At 43.2% G+C, this 24,468-nt stretch overlaps 1 protein-coding gene across 1 annotated transcript in view; it reads right to left on the reverse strand.

Annotated features, from left to right (window-relative positions):
- Positions 1-24,468, reverse strand: part of STK39 (serine/threonine kinase 39) — a 104,480-nt gene that overhangs the window by 62,610 nt on the left and 17,402 nt on the right. The window contains 2 exon segments of the mRNA XM_033166499.1: positions 821-929; positions 1,662-1,774. Coding sequence (XP_033022390.1) covers positions 821-929; positions 1,662-1,774 — 222 coding nt within the window.

A 24,468-nucleotide genomic window follows, 5' to 3' on the forward strand; every position in this document is an offset into this window, starting at 1 on the left:
ACTCGCTAGATGAAAGGGTTTTGCGATTTTTAGGTGACTCACAAGACGAATTTTTCTATGGTTATGCTTCGCAAAACGAAAATTTCAATGCATTCCTATGGGAATTAAATTCCTATGCATTCCTATGGTCGTGCTTCGCAAGACGAATTTTTCGCAATAGGAAACGACTCGCGGAACGAATTAATTTCGTCTTGCGAGGCACCACTGTACTGAGTAGGAGATTATGGCATTAACAAGGGGTTTAGCACTGCCTTCACTCTGGAGCAGGGAACACTTCTGCCTCATTTTCTCAGGACTCGTTCCCCAAAATTAACCCAAAATGTGTTGCCTTTCACAAATGAAAAAACTCTCTCTCACTCTCTCTCACATACACCCTCCCTCTTACAGGTCAGTGTAGCAACATGCAGCCTATTTCTAAGGGAAACTATTTGCACAGTTTTAAAAATTTACACCACACATACCAAATTGTTAGTATTGTTGTGGATTTATTGAATATTTTTAGATAATGAGCTATGCTACTATAAAAGCAGCCTTGAAGCGGAGGAGGAGGAAAAAACAGAAAGAGATAAAGAAATCCAACACACTATTTAGGTCAGTGTTTTCCAAACTTGGGTCTCCAGCTGTTTTTTTTTTACTACAATTCCCATCATCCCTGACTGCTGGTTTTGCTAGCTAGGGATAATGGGGATTGTAGTCCAGAAACAGCTGGAGACCTAAGTTTGGGAAACACTGATTTAGGTGCTCACAATCACATATTTGATTAGCTAAATTTAATCTCAATATCTCACTGCATCAATTTAGATAAACTACAGAGACTTACCTCCACTTAGCAGTTTCATAACCAACCAGAGCTCATCCTTGACCACAAAAGACGTATAATATGTAACTATGTTGGGATGGTTGCATTGACTCATGGCTTGAATTTCTTTCTATAAGTAATGCAAAATGCAAGTATAGTATTTTGGCAAGGAAACAAAAGTGTTCCTATAAAATATGTTCCAGCTATTCAAACCCAAGAGAGGCATTATTTTGTAGAGCTAGGGAATTGAATTTATGTTGCAGAATGGACATCTTTTAAAAACTAACAACTTATACTTGCAGCTTTCAGATTGGGAAAATAAGGCTCAGATCAGGGATAGCCAACATCGTGCCCTCCAGACATTGCTGGACCAAAACTCCCACCATCCCTGTCCTTTCCAAAAATCATGTGGAAGGCAACACGTTGGCTACCCTTGACTAAGATTATATGGGTGATCTCCAATGTTAGTCATACTTAGAGTAGACCTACTGAAAGTAATGAACTTTACTTAAATTCATTCATTTCAATGGGTCTACTCTGAATATAACTAACACAGGACATCTCCCTATGAGCACAATTATTTTACGGGAAGGGGACCAGAAAGCTATAGCCCTCAAGTTGAATAAATGTTTGAACCCAAATATGAATTTCGAGTCTATGACCTTTCTTGAATTATAAAAAGACAAAGATAAAACATGCCAACTGGCCATTGGTTCCATTACCTGATTAAAGATTCTGGGTGGGCAGCAACTTTAAAAGTTTTCCATTGTTACAAAAATACTAGATTTTCATGAACATCATTCAAACATTAGGGAGTCTAGTATGTACATGTATACATGTCCTTCAACTTAGTTTAACTTACAAGCAGTTCATCCATACTGGTCTGGCATTTTTCCAAGTTGATCCTTTTTATTGCTACGCGTTCTTGCCTGGGTTTGCATAGCGCCGCTTGGACCACAGCTGTAGCGCCACTACCTGGGAGAGACAGAAGAAACAAGGTTTAAAGTTACCTATTGCTGCAGCAAATTTCAAACTGTGGGTTGACTGTGGTTTCAGAGGGGCTTCTCAGGCCCATCCTCAATGAGGGTATCTTGCCAATCATGTCCTTCTTCCCATCACTTGCAATGCAGTCACAAGGAACACTGCATGCAGACTCTTGTACAGTGTCAGTTCCTGTACTACGAAACAAGACAAGCAAAAGCTGCCTAAGGGAGCCCAATGGGGAGCTGTTACCCCAACAAAGAGCCAGCCGAGATGGAAGGTTTTCATCCTCTCGGGCTGCTCCTCCTTCCTGGTTATCTGTTGGATCCCTGGGCACAGCTGGGGCCTTCCCTGGTTTCTCCCTCCTCCAAAGTAGGCACCTGGTACCAAAGCCCTTTCTGGAAGCCAGGTGAGCAAAGCCTCCACTGGATCTGAACCTGGAAGCAAAAGGGAAGGGATCAAGCCAGGTGTGTAGGGTCTTCAGAGGAGCCAAGGAAGGCGTCTTTGGGGCTGGGAAACTCAGGCTGCACAATGGCAGCTAAAGGCTCTTCACTAATGGTTCTGGGGTCCTCGGCAGAGCCCCCTCCCTCAGATGAGGTCTTCCCAGAGTTATGGTCAGGCTGGGGTCTAAGAACTCTAGAGCAAGTGTAGCAAATAATAGATACACAAGGAGGCAGACTTCCCAGCAGAAACCCAGCCAGATGAGCGGGGTAGAAATAATAAAATTATTATTATTATTCCTGGTGTTTTCCTTATATACCAGCTGCCTCTATGCTCTGTGCACCTCCAACCAGGGTGAATTTGATTTAAATCAAGTCTAACTGACTAGTTATTTAAATCAGGATTTAAATCGATTTGATTCAAATCGATTCAAATCGGGATTTAGATTTGATTTAAATCATTTTACAGAAAGACTCATTCTTGCTGGTATAATCTTAATATTTACAACCAGATGAAGGTTTCATTTTTGGAATAATAAATTTTCAGAGTAGTTTTTACAGTTATATCAAAAGTTACTGATTTGGTTATACTATTAGAAATAGATAGACAGATAATGATGAAATTCCTGTGAGGTTTAATAAGTTAACTGTTTGTATTTGGACTTTCCTTCTGTACTTTATTGGAAGGGGAGAAAAATAATCATTTCCTTAATAACAATTTAAACAATTTATTTAACTAAAGCAATATCATTTTAGCATATGGATCCATGTTTGTTAACTGATGTGGTTAAAACTTTTTTTAAAAAAAAAAACTTTGAGTTTTAGCACACATGAAAAACTTAAAACAAATCCTTATTTCCTGGTGAATAGCCTTTGGCTTAACACACTTCAGCTGAAAAATGTTCATGCTGATCAAGCTTAGCTGGGTAAGCTTTAAACTCCCGTAGCTTTCCAGCCACTCTGTGGAAAGAGGGTTTGGTGAACCTAAAAAAAGAGGGCTCAGTTTCAAGTTACACAACTTCTGCTTGTCTGATTAGATACGCTGGACTCTCTTGCCGGTGGTTTCAGTGACACCCCTACCTACCCAACTGATGGCAGACAAAAAAGCTTAGGGAATAAAGCCGACCTTGACAGAAAAGCGTTTCAGATGTGGGACCATCTGAGGTGACAATTAGGCAAAAGGGCTCTTTTGTTTATTTAATAGACACTAAAGGGCCGTTGGGAACATGGACTCTTTGAAACCCTAGACATTGCATAAGAAGTTGGCCTGAGTGCAGAAATATGGAAGCCTTATGCAAAGGTTGCCAAGTGATATTTTGGATGGAGCTACAAATTCAGGACCCAAAGCTAGCAGAACAGTGCGCTCCTTGGTTAAATCCATCATGGAAGCAAGCATCCTCTATGGCAGGTTCAAGATGAGTGGATTCCTTTGAGATGAGCTAGTAATTTGTAGGTGCAAAACAAGAATACTTGGCAAGCACTTGAGTATCTTCTGTGAATAAGCAAAGTTTTGAAAGTAGCATACAACTATGTTACTCCTATACGTAAACCCTTGCTTGGTTCACGAATCAGAACTTGAAGTTTCTGCTAAGACCCCCTTTTTATTTTTTATTTTTTCCCCATTATTTTGCATTTTGCAAATTCAGTGAACAGACCACACTTGTGAGATACCCCAATTGGCCTTCTCAAACACTAGGTTTCATTCTGCCAGTAAAACTGGCATGCCCTAAACTAACACAACGTGTGCATAAAGAGCCTTTTGTTACGCAGCTACGTGCCTAATCCAGAATAATAGGGTGCTCTTCCCTCCCATCGGACAACAGAACTGACACAATACCTCATGACTGGAAGTTATTGTCTCTGTGTTAATTGATGTTTGCTTAGTTATTTAGAAGTAGGATGTTTTGTATGCAATTTTCGCCCTGCCACACTTTGAAGACAAAGCTTGTAGCTCAGCATATCCACTCAATTATATTACCAAGATACACAGACAAAACCGACACCACAACGTAGCAACAAGTGCTTTGATACACACTCCAGTGGGTTGTACCCTTTTTCACCCTGTGATCTTTTTCGTTTTCTTTCTTTTTTTAAAAAAAACCCCATTAAAGTGCAAATGGGCAAACACACTCAAGAGCGCACCCCGTTTGCATACTGGAGAAAATGTACTGCAGACACCCAGCTATGAATACCTCGTAGATCCCAGTGGTAACTCCTAACTGCCGACGTCCCGCTGGTATTAATTTACTTCAATGTAAATTAAACTGCTGGAGCAAAGGCTCCGCTGTTGGGGAAAGTATGCTTCTGAATGCCACTTGCCCAAAGCCACAGGTGAGGAGAGTGCGGCCGCACTCAGCTCCTGCTTGCAGACATCCCATAGGTATCTAATTGGTTGCTGTGAAAACAGGATGCTGGACTAGATGGGTCACTGATCCAGCAGGGCTCTTCTTAGGTTCATATTCACAAGAAAGTATTTCTGACGCTAGCATTTTAAATTAGGAAGCGTTAAGACACCAGGATCATCCTGCTGGCAACATTTGGTCCTCTTAGGGGACAAACATATAACGGGCAAGGAAGAAGACCCACAAAAATAAGGATCTCGGCAGAGCAATATACAGTCGTACCTTGGATCCCAAACACCTTGGCACTCGGACGTTTTGGCTCCCAAACACCGCAAACCTGGAAGTGAATGTTCCGATTTGCGAACCTTCTCTGGAACCCGAACGTCCAACAGGCTTCCACAGCTTCCGATTGCGTGCAGGAAATTCCTGCAGCCAACTGGAAGCCGCGCCTTGATTGTCAAACGGACTTCTGGCACGACCAAGGTACAACTGTACTCACAAAATAAGAGCACACCCCAAAATCAAAGGGTAGAGGGGCACAGCTATCATTGGAGCGGCTCAAAACGCAAATGGACCAGGGCCTTATGTAAGTTTGCAACTTTGTGAACAACTGTGTGCACGTCTCACTGAGGCTATCAAATTTAGGCAAAACACTGCAATCCAGACCTATTGCTTATCATTTCGGCTGCGTAATTACAGCTAGGAGAGTGACTCTTGATGATGCCCACAGGATTCCCTTGCACTTTTGTTTTATTGGGGAAACTTGCATCTTCCTTGCCTGGCAACACAAATGGATTTCATTCCCTGTCCTCTCGTTTTCTTCCTTTTTCCTAAACAATGGATTATGGGTTAGGCATTAATCCTTAAAAGGGGCACATGCAGGAAGGAATGGAAGCAACTATGTCAAGGGCAGGAATGAAGCACTGGCTGTGTTGAGGCACAGTTACTACTAGTATAGCTCAGAGGGCCTTAGGTTCTACAGCAGAGCTTTCCAAACTTTTCATGCTGGTGACACAATTTTTAGACATGCATCATTTCGCGGCACAGTAATTCAGTTTTACTAGCAAACCGGAGGTTAAACTAACCCCTTTCCAGCCTCAGGAGAAGCGCAGGAAGCGTTCGTGCAACATACCTACACACTATGGCCAAAACATTAATGTGCTGCGACGCACAGTTTGGAAAGCTCTGTTCTACAGAGTAGGGGTGGAGGCAATATTGACCTGATCTGAAACATCAATATCCCTAAATGAAATACATGAACATTGGTTTATCCCAATATAGTAATTTTTCCTACAGTGCATAATCAGACAAAGTAGCAACCCAGTAGCACACGAGTTTCCTTGCCTTGTTCTTCTAATCTTCATTAATACAATACAATACTCAGAACAGTGGAGGATTTTGGCTTGGCATTTTGGTGGTACAAAGCTAACATCGCCAGCTAAAGCTTCCGAAGGGTACAGCCCACTGTCCACTTGTTCGAAACTTGCCACTGGCGATCAAAGCAGACGAAGGCACAAAACCAGTACGTGGCAAGGTTTTCTCCATTAGTTTTATAAATAGCAACCCACATGCACACACATACAACTGCTTCGTCAGGATGTTAAATATTTTAAACTAATACAGTTGATTTTTTTAAAAAAAAATCACTTTCAATGCAAGTTGCCGTACTATTAGAAGGCAGCAATGAGCCAGTTTAGCTCCAGAAACCATCGGGAAGTGGTGCCAAAACATGGAAGCAATGCATGGAGAAATAGAGTATCTTCACTAAACAGCTTGTGGAAACAGTAACAGCCGTGGCTGCCTATATTAGGGGGGGTTCAGAACACGTTTAATAAATTAATTGTGACAGTTTAATCATGTGGCAAATTGGTTCTCTTTATTCACCCTTAGTTCTTAAGATTCACTGCTATTTATTGTTCCACTTAATCTTCTTTCTAGGTATGAGCTTATACACCATTGGCAATGTAAAGATATTCTCACAGCTTATCCATTCACAAATCCTGAGTTCCCCAGACTCACCTCCTGAAAAGTTTAGTTCGGGCACTGGGATCTGCCCTATATATTTTGCTGTGAAGACAGATGCAAAGAAATCATCCAGCACCACTGCAATCTCCTTATCCTCCTTTAGGGTCTAACCACCTTCCTAGACTGCTTCCTGCTACTAATATATTATCTTGTTGTTTTTGGTCTTAATGTTTTTAAGCACTGTCCCAACTCTTCATTACTTGACTAATTTTTGCCTTGTATGAAATGCTCACTTTGTACTACTGCATACTTACTGGTACATCCATGTGGCATGGACTCGTGGCTTTTGGGCAACAACTAAAATTAGGGAGGGAAAGACTGGGGGGGGGTAGAAAGAGGGACTACTGGAAATCAAACAAGGAAGTGGCCACCAGCCTGGTCTCCAGTATCTCCTCCTTACTTAACACCTTTTTTTCTTGTACATTTACTGCAGTGTGCGTAACAAGCAGTGTGTGGGAAGGGGAAGGAAACCACTAAATTTTATGAGAAGAAAATAACAGAAGACTTGTATCAGCATATCTGTTTCAGCAACATCCTGCAAGGCTAAGCTGATGCTTCAAAAGGCCGAAGAACCTTTGAATCACACAACTGGAAGGTACTACAAGGGTGATCTAGTCCAACCTGCTGCAATGCATGAATCTTCTGCCCAATGGGGGGCTTGAACCCACGGCCCTGAGTTTCAGAGTCTCATGTTTTACCAACTGAGCTAAAGGGCCCGCTGAGCCAATTCCCAGAACCAGCAGTTCCACAATGGTCTCAAAACACCAACGGGGAGGATAGATTAAAAATTGCAAAAGTGAGGAACATACCTGCACTCTTGCTGGGAAGGAGGCGGGGAGGAGTGAGATGGCTTGTTACTGGGAAAAGAGGAAGTCCATTCCCTAGAAGACAGCTTTAACCGGTGGGAAAATTCTAAGTGGCATGTGGCAAGTGTGCCGATACGCACACACACCCCTAATTTTATTTTTTATGAGCAGCTCCACTGGTGTAGAACACAGATGATACACTTGCCCGAGGAATACCATACTCTAAGTCAGGGGTAGGCAACCTAAGGCCTGGGGGCCGGATGCAGCCCAATCGTCTTCTCAATCCAGCCCACGGACGGTCCAGGAATCAGCGTGTTTTTACATGAGTAGAATGTGTACTTTTATTTAAAATGCATCTCTGAATTATTTGTGGGGCCTGCCTGGTGTTTCTACATGAGTAGAATATGTGATATTATTTAAAATGCATCTCTGGGTTATTTGTGGGTCATAGGAATTCGTTCATTTTTTTTTTTTTCAAAATACAGTCCCGTCCCGTCCCCACCACCACATGGTCTGAGGGACGGTGGACCGGCCCACGGCTGAAAAAGGTTGTTGATCCCTGCTCTAAGCTGCTGAACAATGCACTGGTCTAAAAGGAATGGAGAGCTGGGGAGGGGAGCAATCGTGCAGGTGTTGCAAAAGACCGAACTACTACTTATTCCACCTTGCAAGGTACGAAGGAATTGCCCCTGGCACGCCATCAGAAACGGCAACTCATTGGATCATTATACAAACAATAGCCCACAATAGGTTATTGTTAAGAAAGCCTCATAAGCCTCTGTCATTTGAGTCTCACTTCACACGGAAGTTCCTGGAAGAGAACATGTCTATACAATTTCAGCCTAGCAATCAGCAAGACTAACCTTTGTTCTTGGCTTATCCTTCAAACAAGTGGACACACACACACAAACGTTTTTTAGTTTTTGACATTAGAACCCACCGTGTGCTAAAAACAACAACACATTCCTTGCCACTAACTAGGATGATGCAGATTACCAAGATGACCCAAAACTAGAAGAACTTACCAGCTCCCTCTCTCTCTCCCTTTTTTGAAATGGAGGTCCCTACATGACCATCATCAACACAGCTTGAACCAGCTGAAGCATTAGTTCTTTACAGCATTGAATGCAATCCCAAAAACCAGTATTCCTGTCACCCAGAACCTAGTGAGAAATATAGGCTGAAGTAGCAGTGGGGGGGGGGATAGGTTTTTTTAAATATATATATATATATATCTAGCCGCATAATCATACCAACAATAACATTACAAATAAGTGGGTTTTAAGGAAGGCTGGTGGAAAGTTTAAGGGGTAAACTGTTCAGGATGAGGCCCAAATTGGTGTCAAAAACTGCCCTAGCCATTTAAAAGTATGAGGCTGAGCAAACTATAATTCTAATAACATGAGTTTTTTTATTATTTGTACCCTGCCCATCTGGCTGGGTTTCCCCAGCCACTCTGGGCAGCTTCCAACAAAGATTAAAAGTACATTAAAATGTCACAGGTTAAAAATTTCATTGAACAGGGCTGCTTTCAGATGTCTTCTGAATGTCAGGTAGTTGACATCTAGAGGGAGGGCGTTCCACAGGGCAGGTGCCACTACCGAGAAGGCCCTCTGCCTGGTTCCCTGTAACCTTACTTCTTGCAGGGAGGGAACCACCAGAAGGCCCTCGGCGCTGGACCTCAGTGTCCGGGCAGAATGATGGGGGTGGAGATGCTCCTTCGAGTATACTGGGCCGAGGCCGTTTAGGGCTTTAAAGGTCAACACCAACACTTTGAATTGTGCTCGGAAACATACTGGGAGCCAATGTAGATCTTTCAGGACCGGTGTTATATGGTCTCGACGGCCACCCCCAGTCACCAGTCTAGCTGCCGCATTCTGGATTAGTTGTAATTTCCGGGTCACCTTCAAAGGTATCCCCACGTAGAGCGCAATGCAGTAGTCCAAGCAGGAGATAACCACAGTGATCTGAAGGTGCAACTGCACAGACAGTCTGAAAGAGGAAAACCATCTATGCACCAGACACCTTGTCCCCTGTAAATCAGTGCAGGATGGTAGAAGGGCAAGTGTGAAGTTAAACTCCCAGGGCCAAAATTAGGCTTCCCTCTCTGAGTATTACTGCTGCTACTAACATGGAGCATTTTTTTGCAGAACTCCAGTAATGCAATAGAGGTATAGTGTAAAAAATGCATTTGATGATGACTCAGTCTGTTTAGCCTGAAGGAGGAGAGGTGATTTGGGGAGAAAAGAGAAACCACGAGCCTTTCCCAGCTTTTTCAAGGTGGGTTTTGCTCATCTCCTTAAAATGTGCCAGTAGAAGCTGTAGAAGTTGGAGAGCTCTCCCCTTGGAGAGCTCAGAGTTCATTCTGAGCACATTTCCAACAGCTAAAGTCAGAAGGAGGAAGAGACCTGGGAAAGTTTTGAGCACAACAGAAGTTAATCTCTTTGCCAATACAGTATGCATCATTTTAACAAGTGCTGGGAGAATTTTTTTGAAGAGGCAAACACATCATCTGCTAAAACAAGATTGTCACAAGTGACGCACTTATGACTTCCAAAGTTTTTGTTTTTGTTTTAAATTAATAGCAACTGTAAATTTGGCTGGAGTAAGCAGTCGGGGGAAGGGGGAACCTTCACCTTTCCCCACCAACCACTGGTTCCTACAATCAAATTCTCATGAGCACCTCACATTTCTATTTTACACACACACACACACACACACACACACACACACACTCTTACTTTATATAAGTGTTTTATTTTTAACCTCTAACTTGTTCCTTAAGGCTACTGAGGTGTCAGCTGTCAAGCTGAACTTGTTACACAAACTTTTGTTTCAAAGAAGAAGAAGAGAAGAGTTTGGATTTGATATCCCGCTTTTCACTACCCGAAGGAGTCTCAAAGCGGCTAACATTCTCCTTTCCCTTCCTCCCCCACAACAAACACTCTGTGAGGTGAGTGGGGCTGAGAGACTTCAGAGAAGTGTGACTAGCCCAAGGTCACCCAGCAGCTGCATGTGGAGGAGTGCAGACACGAACCCGGTTCCCCAGATTACGAGTCTGCCGCTCCTAACCACTACACCAAACTGGCTCTCAAAGTAATAGTAAGGCCAAATTATCTTCTTCTCAGATCCTTTCTCTGGAACCCGAAACATGAACTTTCAGATACAAATAATCGCTCACTGCACTTAGTCCCCCAAGCTGCTTCATGCATGCTTGCACATCACTTTAGCCCTCTACATTTCACTGCTGAAAGCTGAAGGTGTCAATGAACTCCAACAGAAAACACCAGGGATTATGTGAAACCATCACCTCTGTGTTCCAGCAGCTCTCCATCTAGGCTGCAACCAAACTGGACATTTAAAGCAGCAACATACCGTACTTTTCCGTGTACAAGACATAGTTTTTGTTTTTTTTACTAAAAAATAATGTTAAAAAGGGGCGCAGTCTTATACATGGGGGCAATCTCCCCCCATTTTCTTAATTTTGAGTCCCCAAAAATAGGGGGAGTCTTATACACGGGGGCGTGTTATACACGGAAAAATACAGTACATTCTTTAAACAGTCGCACTTCCTCCAAATAATTTTGGTTGCTGCAGTTTGTTACGGGTGGAACACTGGGAATTGTAACTCTCTGAGGGGAATAAGGACTGACCGTCAACACTGCCCATGTGCTAGGAACACACAAGTTAACTTGCTACCTTTCAAGGACAGGATGTACTGCAATCGGTACCAGGATGTACTTTAACCACCTTGGTTGTCAGCAAAAAATGTCTGGTGCCGCTTTGCTTGACGAGGAAGTAGGCATGGACTTTTAAAACCAGCCACTCATCACCGTGTCCCTGTTTTGCAGACAACTTCTCCAGTCGCTCTCTGTATTCCTTTCCGGCTAACTGAAGGTAGCATTGACAGGAGAATATATGATCCATTGGCAGAGGGAATGTGCAACCCCCGAGGCATTTGCAGAAGATACTCTCCAGATGTAAAAGGATACAACGGCGCTGCGAAAGAGGCACACAAACGGCTTCTCATTTACCTGCATCAGCTGGCTACCTTCCCCTGCAAGAGAACTGAGGCTGATTAATAGGGTGGAGAGAGCATCCAAAATCCAGCTAGATCAGAATTCTATGGGGGGGGGGAGAGTACCAAGAAACTAAGGGTGTTTGTCACAGTTCGGCTTTTTCTATTAGAGAAAGAATTCAAAGAATTGGATGGGACGGACACACGGACACACGGACACACACACACACACACACGAGTTAGATGTCATTGCACAGAGACTTTACCATGTCAGCCCCACCTCCCTGGTCAACCTACAGAGTGTTAGCTGAGCCTACATTACAATTATACAGCCAATTTAAAGTACCACAGACCTGATTGTAGCTTAATGTTTGCATTCCTACCCTCACACATTCTGACTCGTTCCAAAGGGAGGATCTTGCCATTCACCAAAACGTATTTTAAAAACCACCGTTATATAGGAGGGGGCAGGAAAAGGATCTAGGCTCGCAGAAAATGGTTGTGAAAGTTAACGATCTTTGCAGATGAAGAACAAAAATGACTCTCTTTATAATAAATACCCTGCAGCTTTCTTCTTCTTTTTTTAAGGAGGGGGAGTGTGCCTTTTCTAACCTGGCAACCTATGCTGGTCTGACACCAGAGTAACCAAGCATTTTTGGAATCTAAGCCACTGTAAAACGAGAAGAGATTTTTTTCTTCTGCCGTGGAATAAAACTTGGGTTTTCACAAAAGGTACTGAGCAAATTATGCTTCTCAACCAATTCAGTGAAAGGGGATTGCGATAGAACAGGATATAATTTTCACATTAATTCCTTAACTTTTCCTCTCAGCCACAGCGCAAGGCCTGCCACAATGAAATCTGCTGCTGTCAGTGCCTATAAATGTCTAAGAAGCATGGCTGGAAACCGGGTATTCATTTCTCACAAGAGCACACGGACCTAGGAATTCACCATTCTGCTAATTGTTTCAAAGCAACACAAACAACTGCCAATCACGAACAAGTCAAGCTGAGCAATGATCCAAAGAGACCGAGAGAATTTGGTGGGCGGGGGAGGGGGGCTGTAAACTGAGATGATGCTTAGTGTGCACCAGGCCAAACGAAGACAAAAGCTGCTAGGCCTCAAAATCCATTTACTGAATTAAATGGCCAGGAGGGGCTTCCTTTGAATAACAACTTTAATCTTCCAAGAATGGACTCCAACTACGTTTTAGCTAAACAACTGGTATTATGCAATAACAACTGAAGCAAACTGGCAAAAGCTGCTGTAGCAGAGCAGCTACGGGTGAGAGAGTTTGCAGCTCCCGATTTAAGTACGGTAATCTCGGCCATAAGCCCACTAGGTGGCCTTACAGCGAGCTACTGCCTCAGCCTCAGACCCCACAGCTACAATACAGCCGATCTACTTAGTTTTACTTATTTCATTTTTAATCCTGAGGTGTCCCTGTGAGGACTTCAAGGAAGCACAGGCAGTTCTCACCTGCCCCGTTTTGTCCTCACTACCTGTCAATTCCTTGGCTGTTTAGCTTTCTAAAAATACAGAGTTAAAGAAACCTCCCTATTGTGTTATAATATAAGGGGAGGTAGATAGATAGATAGATAGATAGATAGATAGATATAGATACACACATATATATATACACACACATATTTATACATATACACACACAGAGAGAGATACACACACACACACACACACACACACACACACACACATTTTTAGCATTACAACAGTGAGCCCCAAGGAGCATGGGATTTATGAGCTCCTTCCTCATCTTCACCTTTCTCTCAGTGAGAAACTATGAAATCCTGGTTTAGCAGCAAACAATACTGTTACAGCACTATTCTATCTGAACCTGGTAAACAATGGTTTGCTAAAAACCATGGTAGATGTGCAATCCTGGATGGCAAACCACGACTGAACTTGGGCAGAACAGCATACAATGGTTTGCTGCTAAAACTGGATTGGAATTCCCTAATTATGGAAAGTGATCAGCAAGTTCATAAGGTCAAGGCTTCTTCCCACAGATCAAAACTGTCGCTTATTGTTCCATTCAAATGCATCTTTTCTTATCAGCCTATCACCCATTCCCACCACCCTTCTGAGTAATACCCCTCCCCACTCCCCCACTATATTTAAGGATCTGGTGACTTCTGTTTCAGTGTATCTGAAGAAGTGTGCATGCACACGAAAGCTCATACCAGGAACAAACTCAGTTGGTCTCTAAGGTGCTACTAGAAAGAATTTTCGATTTTATCTTTTCTTGGGTTATCCTTTCAACTGAAGGGGCAGGGAGCTTATGTTCAACTTCTAATGTAAAACTGCATTGATTCCCAAACAAACACACCAAATTTAATTTGATATCTATACAAAGAATTACGAACAAGAGAATTAAAGCAAAGGCCTCCCCTCCCCTCAGCTTATTATTCTAACTTTTACATTTTCCAGATCCTTGTTAGAGGAGTAAAGAGCTCTCTTCCCAGCTCACACTGAAGGTGTTATGTCCTCTCAATGTAAATGAGCATGTCACCTGCCCCACCTTTGATTACAGACCACATTGCACACAACTGAACAAAAAACACCCCAGGCGAGAAATGAATAAACCGCAATGGAGAGTTGACAAGTCTTAGAATTAATCACATCATTTTGACATTTGAACTGCACAAATTTCTGATGCTAGACATCTCAGAACAAACTGCAGCCAAAAAAAGGAGAACCTGGACATTCTCCCCTTGCTTTGCTAAAACCATACATTCCAATTCCCCCCTTTCTTGTGAGATTAAATAAGAGCAGCAGCGGGTGGGGGGATGTTGAAATAGGAATTTGTATGGGTTTATTTTGCATCTTGGCAATGAAATAGTCAAACCAAAACACATTAAAAGGGAAAGTGCTAAAGGGGGGAGGCAGGGAAGAGGGATTCAATATAAGCTAGCCCAATTCTCTCCCACCTAGTAAAAGCCAATTTGAGGCATAAATTTGTAATCAAAGCATCTAAGAAGTGTGTACTTAATGAAGTGTAAGACTATTCTCACTGAACAGAAACTGTAGGGTTGAAACTATGCAAATGTTTGTGAGGGCATTTGGCTTTCAGGGATATTTCTGAAAACATCTAACCTTCTTACTTCCAAGAAATGCAATCTCACAGGCAGCACTGTCAGCTGGAAAATTTCCTGCACCCATGTTTTCCTTTGGAAAACTGGCATTTCCTAAAATTAACTAGGAAGGTATGTGCGGGTCCTCAAGTAATGCTAAACCATGGTTTAGTGCTAAGTGCATGTGCAGGAAGGAGTCCCAAGTAAGGCCTGTAGTTCACACATTTTCGTCTCTTACGCAACCAGTGTGGTGTAGTGGTTAAGAGTGGTAGACTTGTAATCTGGGGAATCGGGTTCACGTCTCCCCTCCTCCACATGCAGCTGCTGGGTGACCTTGGGCTAGTCACACTTCTTTGAAGTCTCTCAGCCCCACTCACCTCACAGAGGGTTTGTTGTGGGGGAGGAAGGGAAAGGAGAATGTTAGCCGCTTTGAGACTCCTTCGGGTAGTGATAAAGCAGGATATCAAATCCAAACTCCTACTCCTCCTCCTCTTCAGGAGAAGCCCTTCAGTAGAATTTCCTTTGTTTCACAGATCCCTGGTTTGTCATCATGTGCAAACTGGAGATTCTGCTTTAAAACCAATAAGCCAAGTTGGCTTATTTTTCTTCTCTTAGCAGAGTTGGATTCCAATGAAAACAGAACTTCCAGGTAAAGCTTTGAATTTGCTTGAAGATAAAGAATTAAGCCACATTAGCAGCGCAATCCAAACCGACCCTATGCGAGTCTATTCAAAAGTAAGTTCCCATGAGTTTGCTTGGTAATTACTGCCAAGTGAATGTACAGGATTGCCGCCCAAGTGATTTGCTGATTTTCCTTGACCAACTATTTCAGGTTCAACTACTTTTGAAAATTAATGGAAAATTGAAATGTGTCAGCATTTTTTTTAATTTACTCAACATAGATTGAATATACTGTATCAGATCTCAAGCTACTTAGAGCAGTGGAATTTCCCCCCCCCCAACCAAAAAAAAAAAAAAAGTTTCCCAGAACACCCACATCCTAGGCAGGCCGTATTATACTAAAACTGGTGAGTTAAGTAGTAATAAACAGCATAATCCCACCTGGCTAATGAATGTCAAGACACTAAAGTGACTGGCAAACACTTCACTTATTTTGAATTTTATGGGAAGAATACAGCTTCACAGTCTTGACTGAAGTACCGTAACACTAATCACCTTTGTTTGCAATTGCATCTTCAGTCAGCCATTTTCTTTTACCTGGGGAACTTACGATTTCTGCCTCACCACACCAAACCCTTTTTCTCAGGATAGGCTGACAAACGAGAACCCTTGGCCAGCCCACTTCTTTAGTACAGCAAAATGAGTACAGATCATAATAAGCACACAGACCAGAACAGTCTTATACAACTGAAGTCTGTCTTGCAGTGATTCTGGCAGAAGGTCCGCTTTAGTATCTTTGTTTCGCTCAAGAAGTAAACATCCTGCATAGAGTATTTGCTTTCCACGCTTTGCCCTACACGATTAAATAGCAAGAAGTCTAGCACAGACTTCCCCAATCTGGTGAACTCCAGATATTTCAGACACAAGACTCTCATCAGCCCTAGGCAGCATGGCGGTCATACGACACAACAGGGTGGCACCAGATTGTGGAGGAACAAAGTGGGAAGCAAGATGCATGGCTCCATTTCACACAGAGACCCCAAAAACAGACTACTTCTTGGTATCAAAGATTCCTCCTTGCCAGCTGACTCTTCGTAGACAATCCACCCAACCACTCCTGGCGTTTCAAGCAGAAGAGAGGGCTGTGTGGTGTGCAAATTGTAATAAAATACCACTGCTGTGCAGACAAGTCACCAGGGTGCATACCAGAAACTGTAGAAAGACTGGACATGCCCACATTCAATCTTTGAAAGAAAGGGGAACTGAAATTGGCCAGACTTTGGGGGCTGCATATTCCATCAAAGTAATCCAGATGGATTCAAGCGGTCCAAAAACTGCAGGGAGCTACAAAGTAAACTGGGCTCTTATGACAACAGGCTAGCTCCGTGTTTTTGATTTTGTAGTATAATTGATGTCAACAATTCCTCTGCTTAATTGTATTATGCAGCTATCAGCATTTACAGTCGCCCACAAAGAAAACACTTCTGAAAACAAGTTGGGAATTTGCAATGGGGTGTGTGTGTGTGGCAGTGGTGGTGGTTTCTGCTTCCTAGATCCTTTCCCTTTCTTGCCTCTCTTTCCCTTTCACTTCTCCTTTGGTGGCCACAAGATTAGCCATGCTCTTAGCAAAAGAAATTCTCTTAGACCAGGCATGGGGAACCTGCAGAACTGAAGACGTGGCTGGACTCCAACTCCTATCAGCCCCAGCCAGCATGGACAAAAGGCAGGGATGGGAACCACAGCCCTGTAACATCTGGTGCCCTACATGTCCTCACCCTGTCTTCGGCCACAGTTGCTTTTATGGTTTGCCATGCATTTACACCAGTCTTGAAACTAACCACCCAAATATCCATGCACCTCTTACCTGCGCTACATCTACATCTGCACCCATGCTCATACACACACATGATGCGGCAGTTTGCACACACAACTCACACTGTGTTGAGACCCTGGAGAACAGCTGCCAACTGGGATAGGCAACACTGGGTGCAACTGAGAGACCAATAGCTTAGACTTGGGCTGTATTCACATGTGGAGTTCATCGCATTAGAGCAGGGTTTCCTAAACTTGGCTCGCCAGCTGTTGCTGGACTACAACTCCTATCATCCCTAGCTAGCAGGACCAGCAATCAGGGATGATAGGAATTGTAGTCCAAAAACTGCTGGAGACCCAAGTTTGGGAAACCCTGGGCTAGAGCTTTCTCGTGTTCCTTTCACACTGCACATGCCTGTTCTACCGCATCTCAACCACTATACCATCATCCATACATGTCATTCCTCCATGCCATCCTTCTCCCTCTACATTCTGCCATTCTTCTGGGCTTTACCTCTCTGGCATGACTTTCCATGTCAAAATACTGGCACAATTTGGCTTCAGGCAAAAAAAAATATGCAAGCTGTGAAATGGGCAGGAAACGCATGTCAGCACGCCACCTCATGGCTCGTCATGTGAATGGCTGTGGCATGAAGCTGGAAAACTGCAGCACAAAATTCATGCGATTTTCTAGGTTGAGGAAACTGCAAAGTGTTTTTTTTTTTTCCAGGAATCCAATGGCACAGAAATGAGTGCTAAACTTGTTCTACGTTCTATTCCATTAGCTTTTCTGGAAGTGGCTTTTACACTGTGTGAAAGCTCAAATATAACGTGCAACGCAACAGGGAAATGTCAGGGAAACTAAATAAACTGCAGTGTGGACGCCGCCTTAACATAAGCCAACTTCATAAGTCGATGAGCACAGCTAGGTGACAACTACCAGACATACCCGTCCGTTAATGTTCCCCCAACACTGTGTGCTATTCACTGCCGAGAACCGTTTAAAGATGAGTCCTCCTGTTCCTCTCCTTTCAAGAAAAATGGATCTCTCTTCGGAATGCCCCTGGCTGGAAGAAAGAATGTGTATCTGTACACTAGCAAGCAAAGCCAAGAAAAATCCTGGGATATTCTCCTCTCCCCACGCCCAAGAGTTCGCCAAACACGGCCCTTCTAGCGGGGAAAATGTCTGCACTTAAAACATGTGTCAACAGAAGCTAAGGCACGCCGTCCTCAACAGACCCTAACACTGCATGTTAAGTGGCCACGCAGCCAAAGCTTTCCCTGAACCTAGAAGTCACAGGCACTGCAAACCATCCGCTGCCACCAGAAGCACGCAGCTTTGAAGTTCCCAAAAGCAGGGAGAGCTCGGTGCTCGGATTCTGTCACATTCTGTTCTTTCAGTTCTAAAGCACACAAAGACCATTTGTTACTGCTCTTATGGAGAGGGGGGGTGATGGAAATCCTAAATAGGCTGCTTTATCAAAAAATAATAATGGGGGTGGTGGTGGTTAGAAAACAAAAACACAGCCACGGCTTGTTTCAAGCTCATCTCGGCCTGCTGGTTCACTCTAGTGATATCTCTTCTTGTTCACTCTTTCGATCTGGCCGCCTTCCTCAAACAGGTAATTTAAAACGACAATTGAAATGCAGGTAAGGCCGGCTGCGCTGTAACACGGGATCACTGCCGTGCCACAAGAGAATACATATTGTATTGCATTGTATCCGTATCCCTATCCCATAATATTTATGCAGTGGTGCCCCGCTAGACGAATGCCTCGCTAGACGAAAAACTCGCTAGACGAAGCTATTCGTCTAGCGGAAGGCTGCCCCGCAAGACGAATTTGTCAATGGGGCTGCCTCGCAAGACAATTTTTTTTTTCGTCTAGTGAAAACCGCGATTTGCATTGGTGCTTCGCTAGACGAAAAAATCGCTAGACGAAAATACTCGCAGAACGAATTATTTTCGTCTAGTGAGGCACCACTGTATTGCCCTTCACCTGAAGATCTCGGGAAGGTTGCAAAAGATTACATATTCAAGGTCCTTTATTTCAGCAGAGCAGGGGAGTTCCATATTGCCTGGTCGCTTACACCCCTGGCGTATAACAAGGTGAGGTGACCGCCTTCGGTGGTAGGATCCACAGGGGCAGATCTGGCCTCCCAAGCAATGCACCGCCGCCCACTGCTGCTGCTAAATCTGCCACTTCCATGGCAGCCCCTCTAATGCCATCTTTACAGCAGCATCTTGTCCAATAGGTCTCCTCCTACCTCTAGGGAGGAAATGCAGAGGTTGCCGTCTGGAGTCTCATGGGCTCTGCACCCACCCTTCTCGCCAATTCCCCCCCCCCCACAACATACTTTGATTGCCACTTCAATTGTTGGGTAAGATTAATTGGATCCCCCCTTGTTCCCAATGTAGATCTTTATTTCCCCATCCTTCTTCCTGGTGTAGCTCTTCTCTCCCCCGGGGGGGGGACACCATTCTGTGGTTCGCCTCAGGTGCCATATCATCTTGGGACAGCCCTGCTCTAGAGAGCATCGTATAAAATGAAACTTGCGCAACGAAAACCTTTCCAGAAAACCCACACCACTGCCTGCAGCAATATACAGTGTGTTGAAACTGGAAAACAACAGAATGAGCCTGGCCTGAGGTTAAGCAGTTGAGAGAGATCATTAGAGAGATTCTTCCATGTTCCATTTTTTAAATTTCAGAAGAAGTATGTGGGTTCAAAGGAGAACCTGAAATGCCTCTTCCCACCTTTGACCAGTGGGAAGAGTTACAGAGACAGAGATGCCACCACCGTCATAGTGACAATGAGCCATTTGGGGAGCAAGAGATAAGCTACTGCTTCGTGGAGCTGAGACCAGTTCCTTCAAACACTCCTCTTGTGTTGAATTTTCTCCCCCTCCACGCCAGCTGAAAGAGGAGTGTGGTAGGAAAAGAACAGCCCATGCATTACTGCTTCTGAGGCATTCACTAAGGCTTGAGAGCGACTCCTTTATATTATTAGTTGCCTGCTGAGTCACTGTCTTCCTCTGCTTTAGGTGAGGAGGATGAGAAAACAGATAAAGTTGTAACAATTCCATAAGAGATTAAAAGAAAGAAGTCCTTACTCCTTGGCACAAACACACAAAATATAACATCAGAGTAAAAAAAATAATTGATGTTGCGTTCTGTTTTAAAACGGGAGGCCTTAAGAGCTAACCACAGCAACAGAAAAAAGGAAAAGGGAGTACATCTGCATTTTACAGAACAAAAAGAACCTTGTTTTCCATATGCCTTTGATATTCTAACACCTTTCAGATCTTCTCTCTCTCTCTCTCTCACACACACACACACACACACACACACAGACAGAGAGAGAGATAGAGAGAAATATTCCATACTTCATCTGGTGGCATCAGAAGCCATTGAGCATTCTTTCTCCACTCTACAGGGAGATTTCTCACACCTGAAATCTACCAGTGGAGTACATTAAGCTTTGATGCAACGGGAAAATGATTCACTTACCATTTGTGAAGAGAGAGGGGGAGTATGCATGGAATTGAGCATTTTGCACGCACCAAGTGGATGATGGAGAGACACAGTAAGTGGCTAAGAGTTTATACACTCTGAGCCTCTGGTTAGTGGTTGGGCAAGCAAAGCCAGATGCTCAGTTTAAATCACACATTTGGTAATCTGTTTTATGAACAGTTTAATATTATGAACAGTTTAATATTAAAAGATACAGTGAATGGGTTGTAGTGAATACGAAGCAACAGCAGCAGTGAGAATAGACTAAAGAATAGCAGACTATGGTCTGAAGTCTAACAATGCAGTCTACTAAAGCCAAGCATGTTTTGGCCTGTTCAGTGCCTGGGTGGACCATCCACATGACATTCTGTGATGGAAGAAAGGCAGAATATAAAACAAAACATCAAACTAAGTAAATGGAGCAGTAAAGGCATTTTTTTCCTGGCAGATATGTTAAAGCATCACTGCTAGGAGGTGTCAGGAGAAACAGGAAAGTTGAAAACTCTGAACACCCACAGAAGAATTTCCCCCATCATGTCATACTGCGAGGAAAAACAAGCCACTTCACTCTTTTCTAGGTCCCACACATCTTTCGCACTAATGCACTGGTTCATCCAAGAAAATCACCCGTGAACCGGCTTCAACCTCCTTCAACCTCTGTTTATTTATCAAAGGGTGAATCAGGTGGTAAGATCATCTGAAAGGCCAGATGTTCTTGACTCATCCTGGGATAAAAAAAGATAAAAAGTGATTGTGTTAGTAACACAAGGAAATATCACGACCCACAAATCGACTCTGTATGTGAAGCAGTGATGCAACTAAAATACGGAACGCCTCACTGTGTAGATGGGAGTTGTTAGCTCGGGTTAACAAACCTGGAGTGAAGCTTGATAGTTGACTCTTCAACGCATTCAGCCTCCCTACTCCAAAATATCTACCAGTACCTCATCCCCAGTGCTTTTAAACTCAGATTTGAAACCACTGAAATAAATCCAATATCCCATCTGCAACATTTGGAAATATACTTTTCCTAAGTAAACAAAATACTTCGCTGCTGCAGTTTTACTGTTATTTGATATGCTCATTGTACTTTATGTTTTTTATTTTTAAATTGCCATGGGATAATTTTTTATGGTGAACAATATAGATATTCCATACTCCACACTCCAGTCATGTTATACTCCAGCATGAACCAACTGTCCTAAGTTTCGTGTATTTCAGGGCCTTTAACCTTAGAGCAGTTGAAGAGCAGAGGTTTCCTACACTCTTCCTATAATACTTTCAAGACAGGGAGGGTTCTAATGTGTCTTAGCAGTTATGGACACACTGGGTCAAGTAAACCTTTGAGAGGAATTATGTTAATGAAGCTATGAATTAACATGATAATAAGTATGGGGGAGAGGAGAAAAACCATGAACTCATCATGATTACCTGAGTATCAGGCAATTCAAACACTTGCTAAGAATTGTGTGACGAATGGATGGGTTCATCTCAGCAATTGTGATCACAGTCCCTCTATTTTGCATTAGATAAGGTAAAACAGCTAATAGACTAGGTTTCTAGGTATATCCACAGGCTGGTACCCAATATACCGCAGAGGAGGCAGTGTCTTATATTCTACAATAATATTTAAAGTGTCAAAGAGTTAACCAATGCATTTTGTGTCTACCCCACAAGAGTTGGGCACCAACCTCACCAAACAATAAACTTTTGTAAGTGTAAGCAACAAACCCTTCTTTATATTTCCCCAGCGGTGGAGAACCTGTGGCCCTGCAGTTGTTGCTAGGATGCCCATCACACTCCCAACCAGCATAGTATTTACCTTTTTAAGAGAGTTTCAAACTAGTATTTTGTACATGTTGGTTCTAGGTCATCGTCTATCCTCCTTCCTACATCAAACAAAAAACTTAATTCTATATTTTTTGTGTGTGTGTGTTAAGCATGTGCTCCTTCAGATCATCTAGAAAGGATGCCAACCTGCTTCCATGGAACCAACAACTGGCATGCTCCAATACCTCTATTTAAGTATACAGAGAGAGAAATCTCTTTCCCTAGCATGTAGAAAATACCGTGCATTCCCATCTACCTGCAAATCTGCTTGAAAAGACAAACAAATTTATTATAGTATAAACTTCCATGGACTAGAGTGCACTTCAGCAAAACATGAGGCAATTCTTAAATTCCCTGTGTCTGATGGGACAAAAAATAGCATATGCCACAGTAAAATTGTCTTGATTTGTTGTGGCAAACAAAACTAACTCTCTGAAAGTTGTTTCGAATCGGCATTTCCACCCCAGCCCCAGCAATCATAGAGCTCTAGTTCCAAAACTATGACAGTAAGTATGCTTGGCAACTGGAAAAAGTTGTTAAGACTCATTCCAAAGATAAGCAAATATTTTTTTTTTTTAAAAAAAAAATCTAATATGCAACTAAATGGGCACATCTTGGACAAAATGCTCCTGTAATAGGCACAAATCAGGCACACACACTCACGAGCAGCTGGTACACAGAGTGCAAAGTTAAGACCAGGAGCCATTCATCAGATACTCTTAACGAGTATGAAATCTGAATAAAGATCAAATGCATATTCAAATTTACTACTTAAATCTTTTCAGGAAATTGTAAACATCCACGGGTCTCACTTCTGTGCCATGAAGCCTCGTTTGCAAAATGTGAGGAGGAGCTTTATTGGGAAAACAAACTTGATATAAGGTTTCTTTTATTTTTTAAAAAAAAAAGAAGACTAAATGCAGCTCTCCCCGGAGAGGTACTGGAAAAATACTAGCCCCTCCTCCAGTTAATTAGCCTTCCGGGCTGACTGCCAGTAGAAACCTCCTGTCTTTTCTCACTGGCATAGATTGCAGAATGGGGGGGGGGGAGAGGCAGCAAGGAACTACAGTACAGTCTAGAAATGAGAACCTTTATGCCCCTTTTCTCTTTTTGCTCATCTCAGTAGATAACTGAACAAAAAATGCCTCTCCCCTAATTAATGAGCATGTCTCCCTCCCCATTGATGGTGGGGGTGCAACAGGGAGGGCAAAGCATCCCCACAAAGATTATGCATCAGAATTCGCTGCAGCCCAAGGCCTGTGAGTTGCTTTGTACAATCCAGGCCACGGAACAGAACCGTTGGGTGTGTCTGGATAAAATCTATCTGTTATCATTACAAATGTGAAAAACACCTCACAGCTGTCTAACGAATGATTTGAACCAAGAAACACCCACCCCCCCATGGACTAATACCTTCTGCGTAAAATACGTGAGTGTGGGGAGGGGGGAATGTTTCTGCCACACCGACAGGTGTGTATGAAAAGCACCAGAAAGCATGGAGGTGCTGCAGTTCAGGAAGTGAAACGCAAAGTCTTTGGTAGCCTGAGCCGACTCTCGTGTAGCAGGTGTGGCACAAACAGGGCTCAGCTGGGGAATCATTTTTCAGCACCACAACAGACTCACAGAATACAAAGCAATTAATAAAAGTCCATAGTGTCGTTCCACTCCCTCCTCACTGACCCAGAGGGAAGGTGCAGCCTATTTGACTCCCCGTCAGGCTTGAGGCCTGGGCTTATTTCATTTTCGGTGTCACCTACTGGACACTAAGCCTTGCTGTATGTAAGCAGCATAGCCTTTCTTAGAAAGACACATTTCCCAGACGATTTCTGACACAGGTTGGCACCAGCGAGGGGCCACTAACGTAGTCCTCAGTCTCCTGGCATCAGTGGCAAGATGTTGCCAGGAGATAGGAGCACTTACCAAGACAATGGGATGCGGTCTCCCCACGTGCCAGCGCTGAATAATATTTTTTTTGCTATAACGTGCTGCACAGGGATCAGAGGGCAAAGTCTGAAAAGGCAGCAGTTCTAATCTCATAAATTGCCTGAAGGACAATTCACCCCCTTATGTTTTCTGGGCATCCGTCAGTCTTGTTTGCTGCTCAGGGATCTCTTTCCGACCTTGCTTGTATGATCCACAACTATGTTTAAACCTTGTATTTTCCCGCAGAAAAACTTCCAGGGTCCCCTTTG

This window comes from Lacerta agilis, chromosome 1, assembly GCF_009819535.1.
Source record: "Lacerta agilis isolate rLacAgi1 chromosome 1, rLacAgi1.pri, whole genome shotgun sequence".
NCBI classification, from domain to species: Eukaryota; Metazoa; Chordata; class Lepidosauria; order Squamata; family Lacertidae; genus Lacerta; species Lacerta agilis.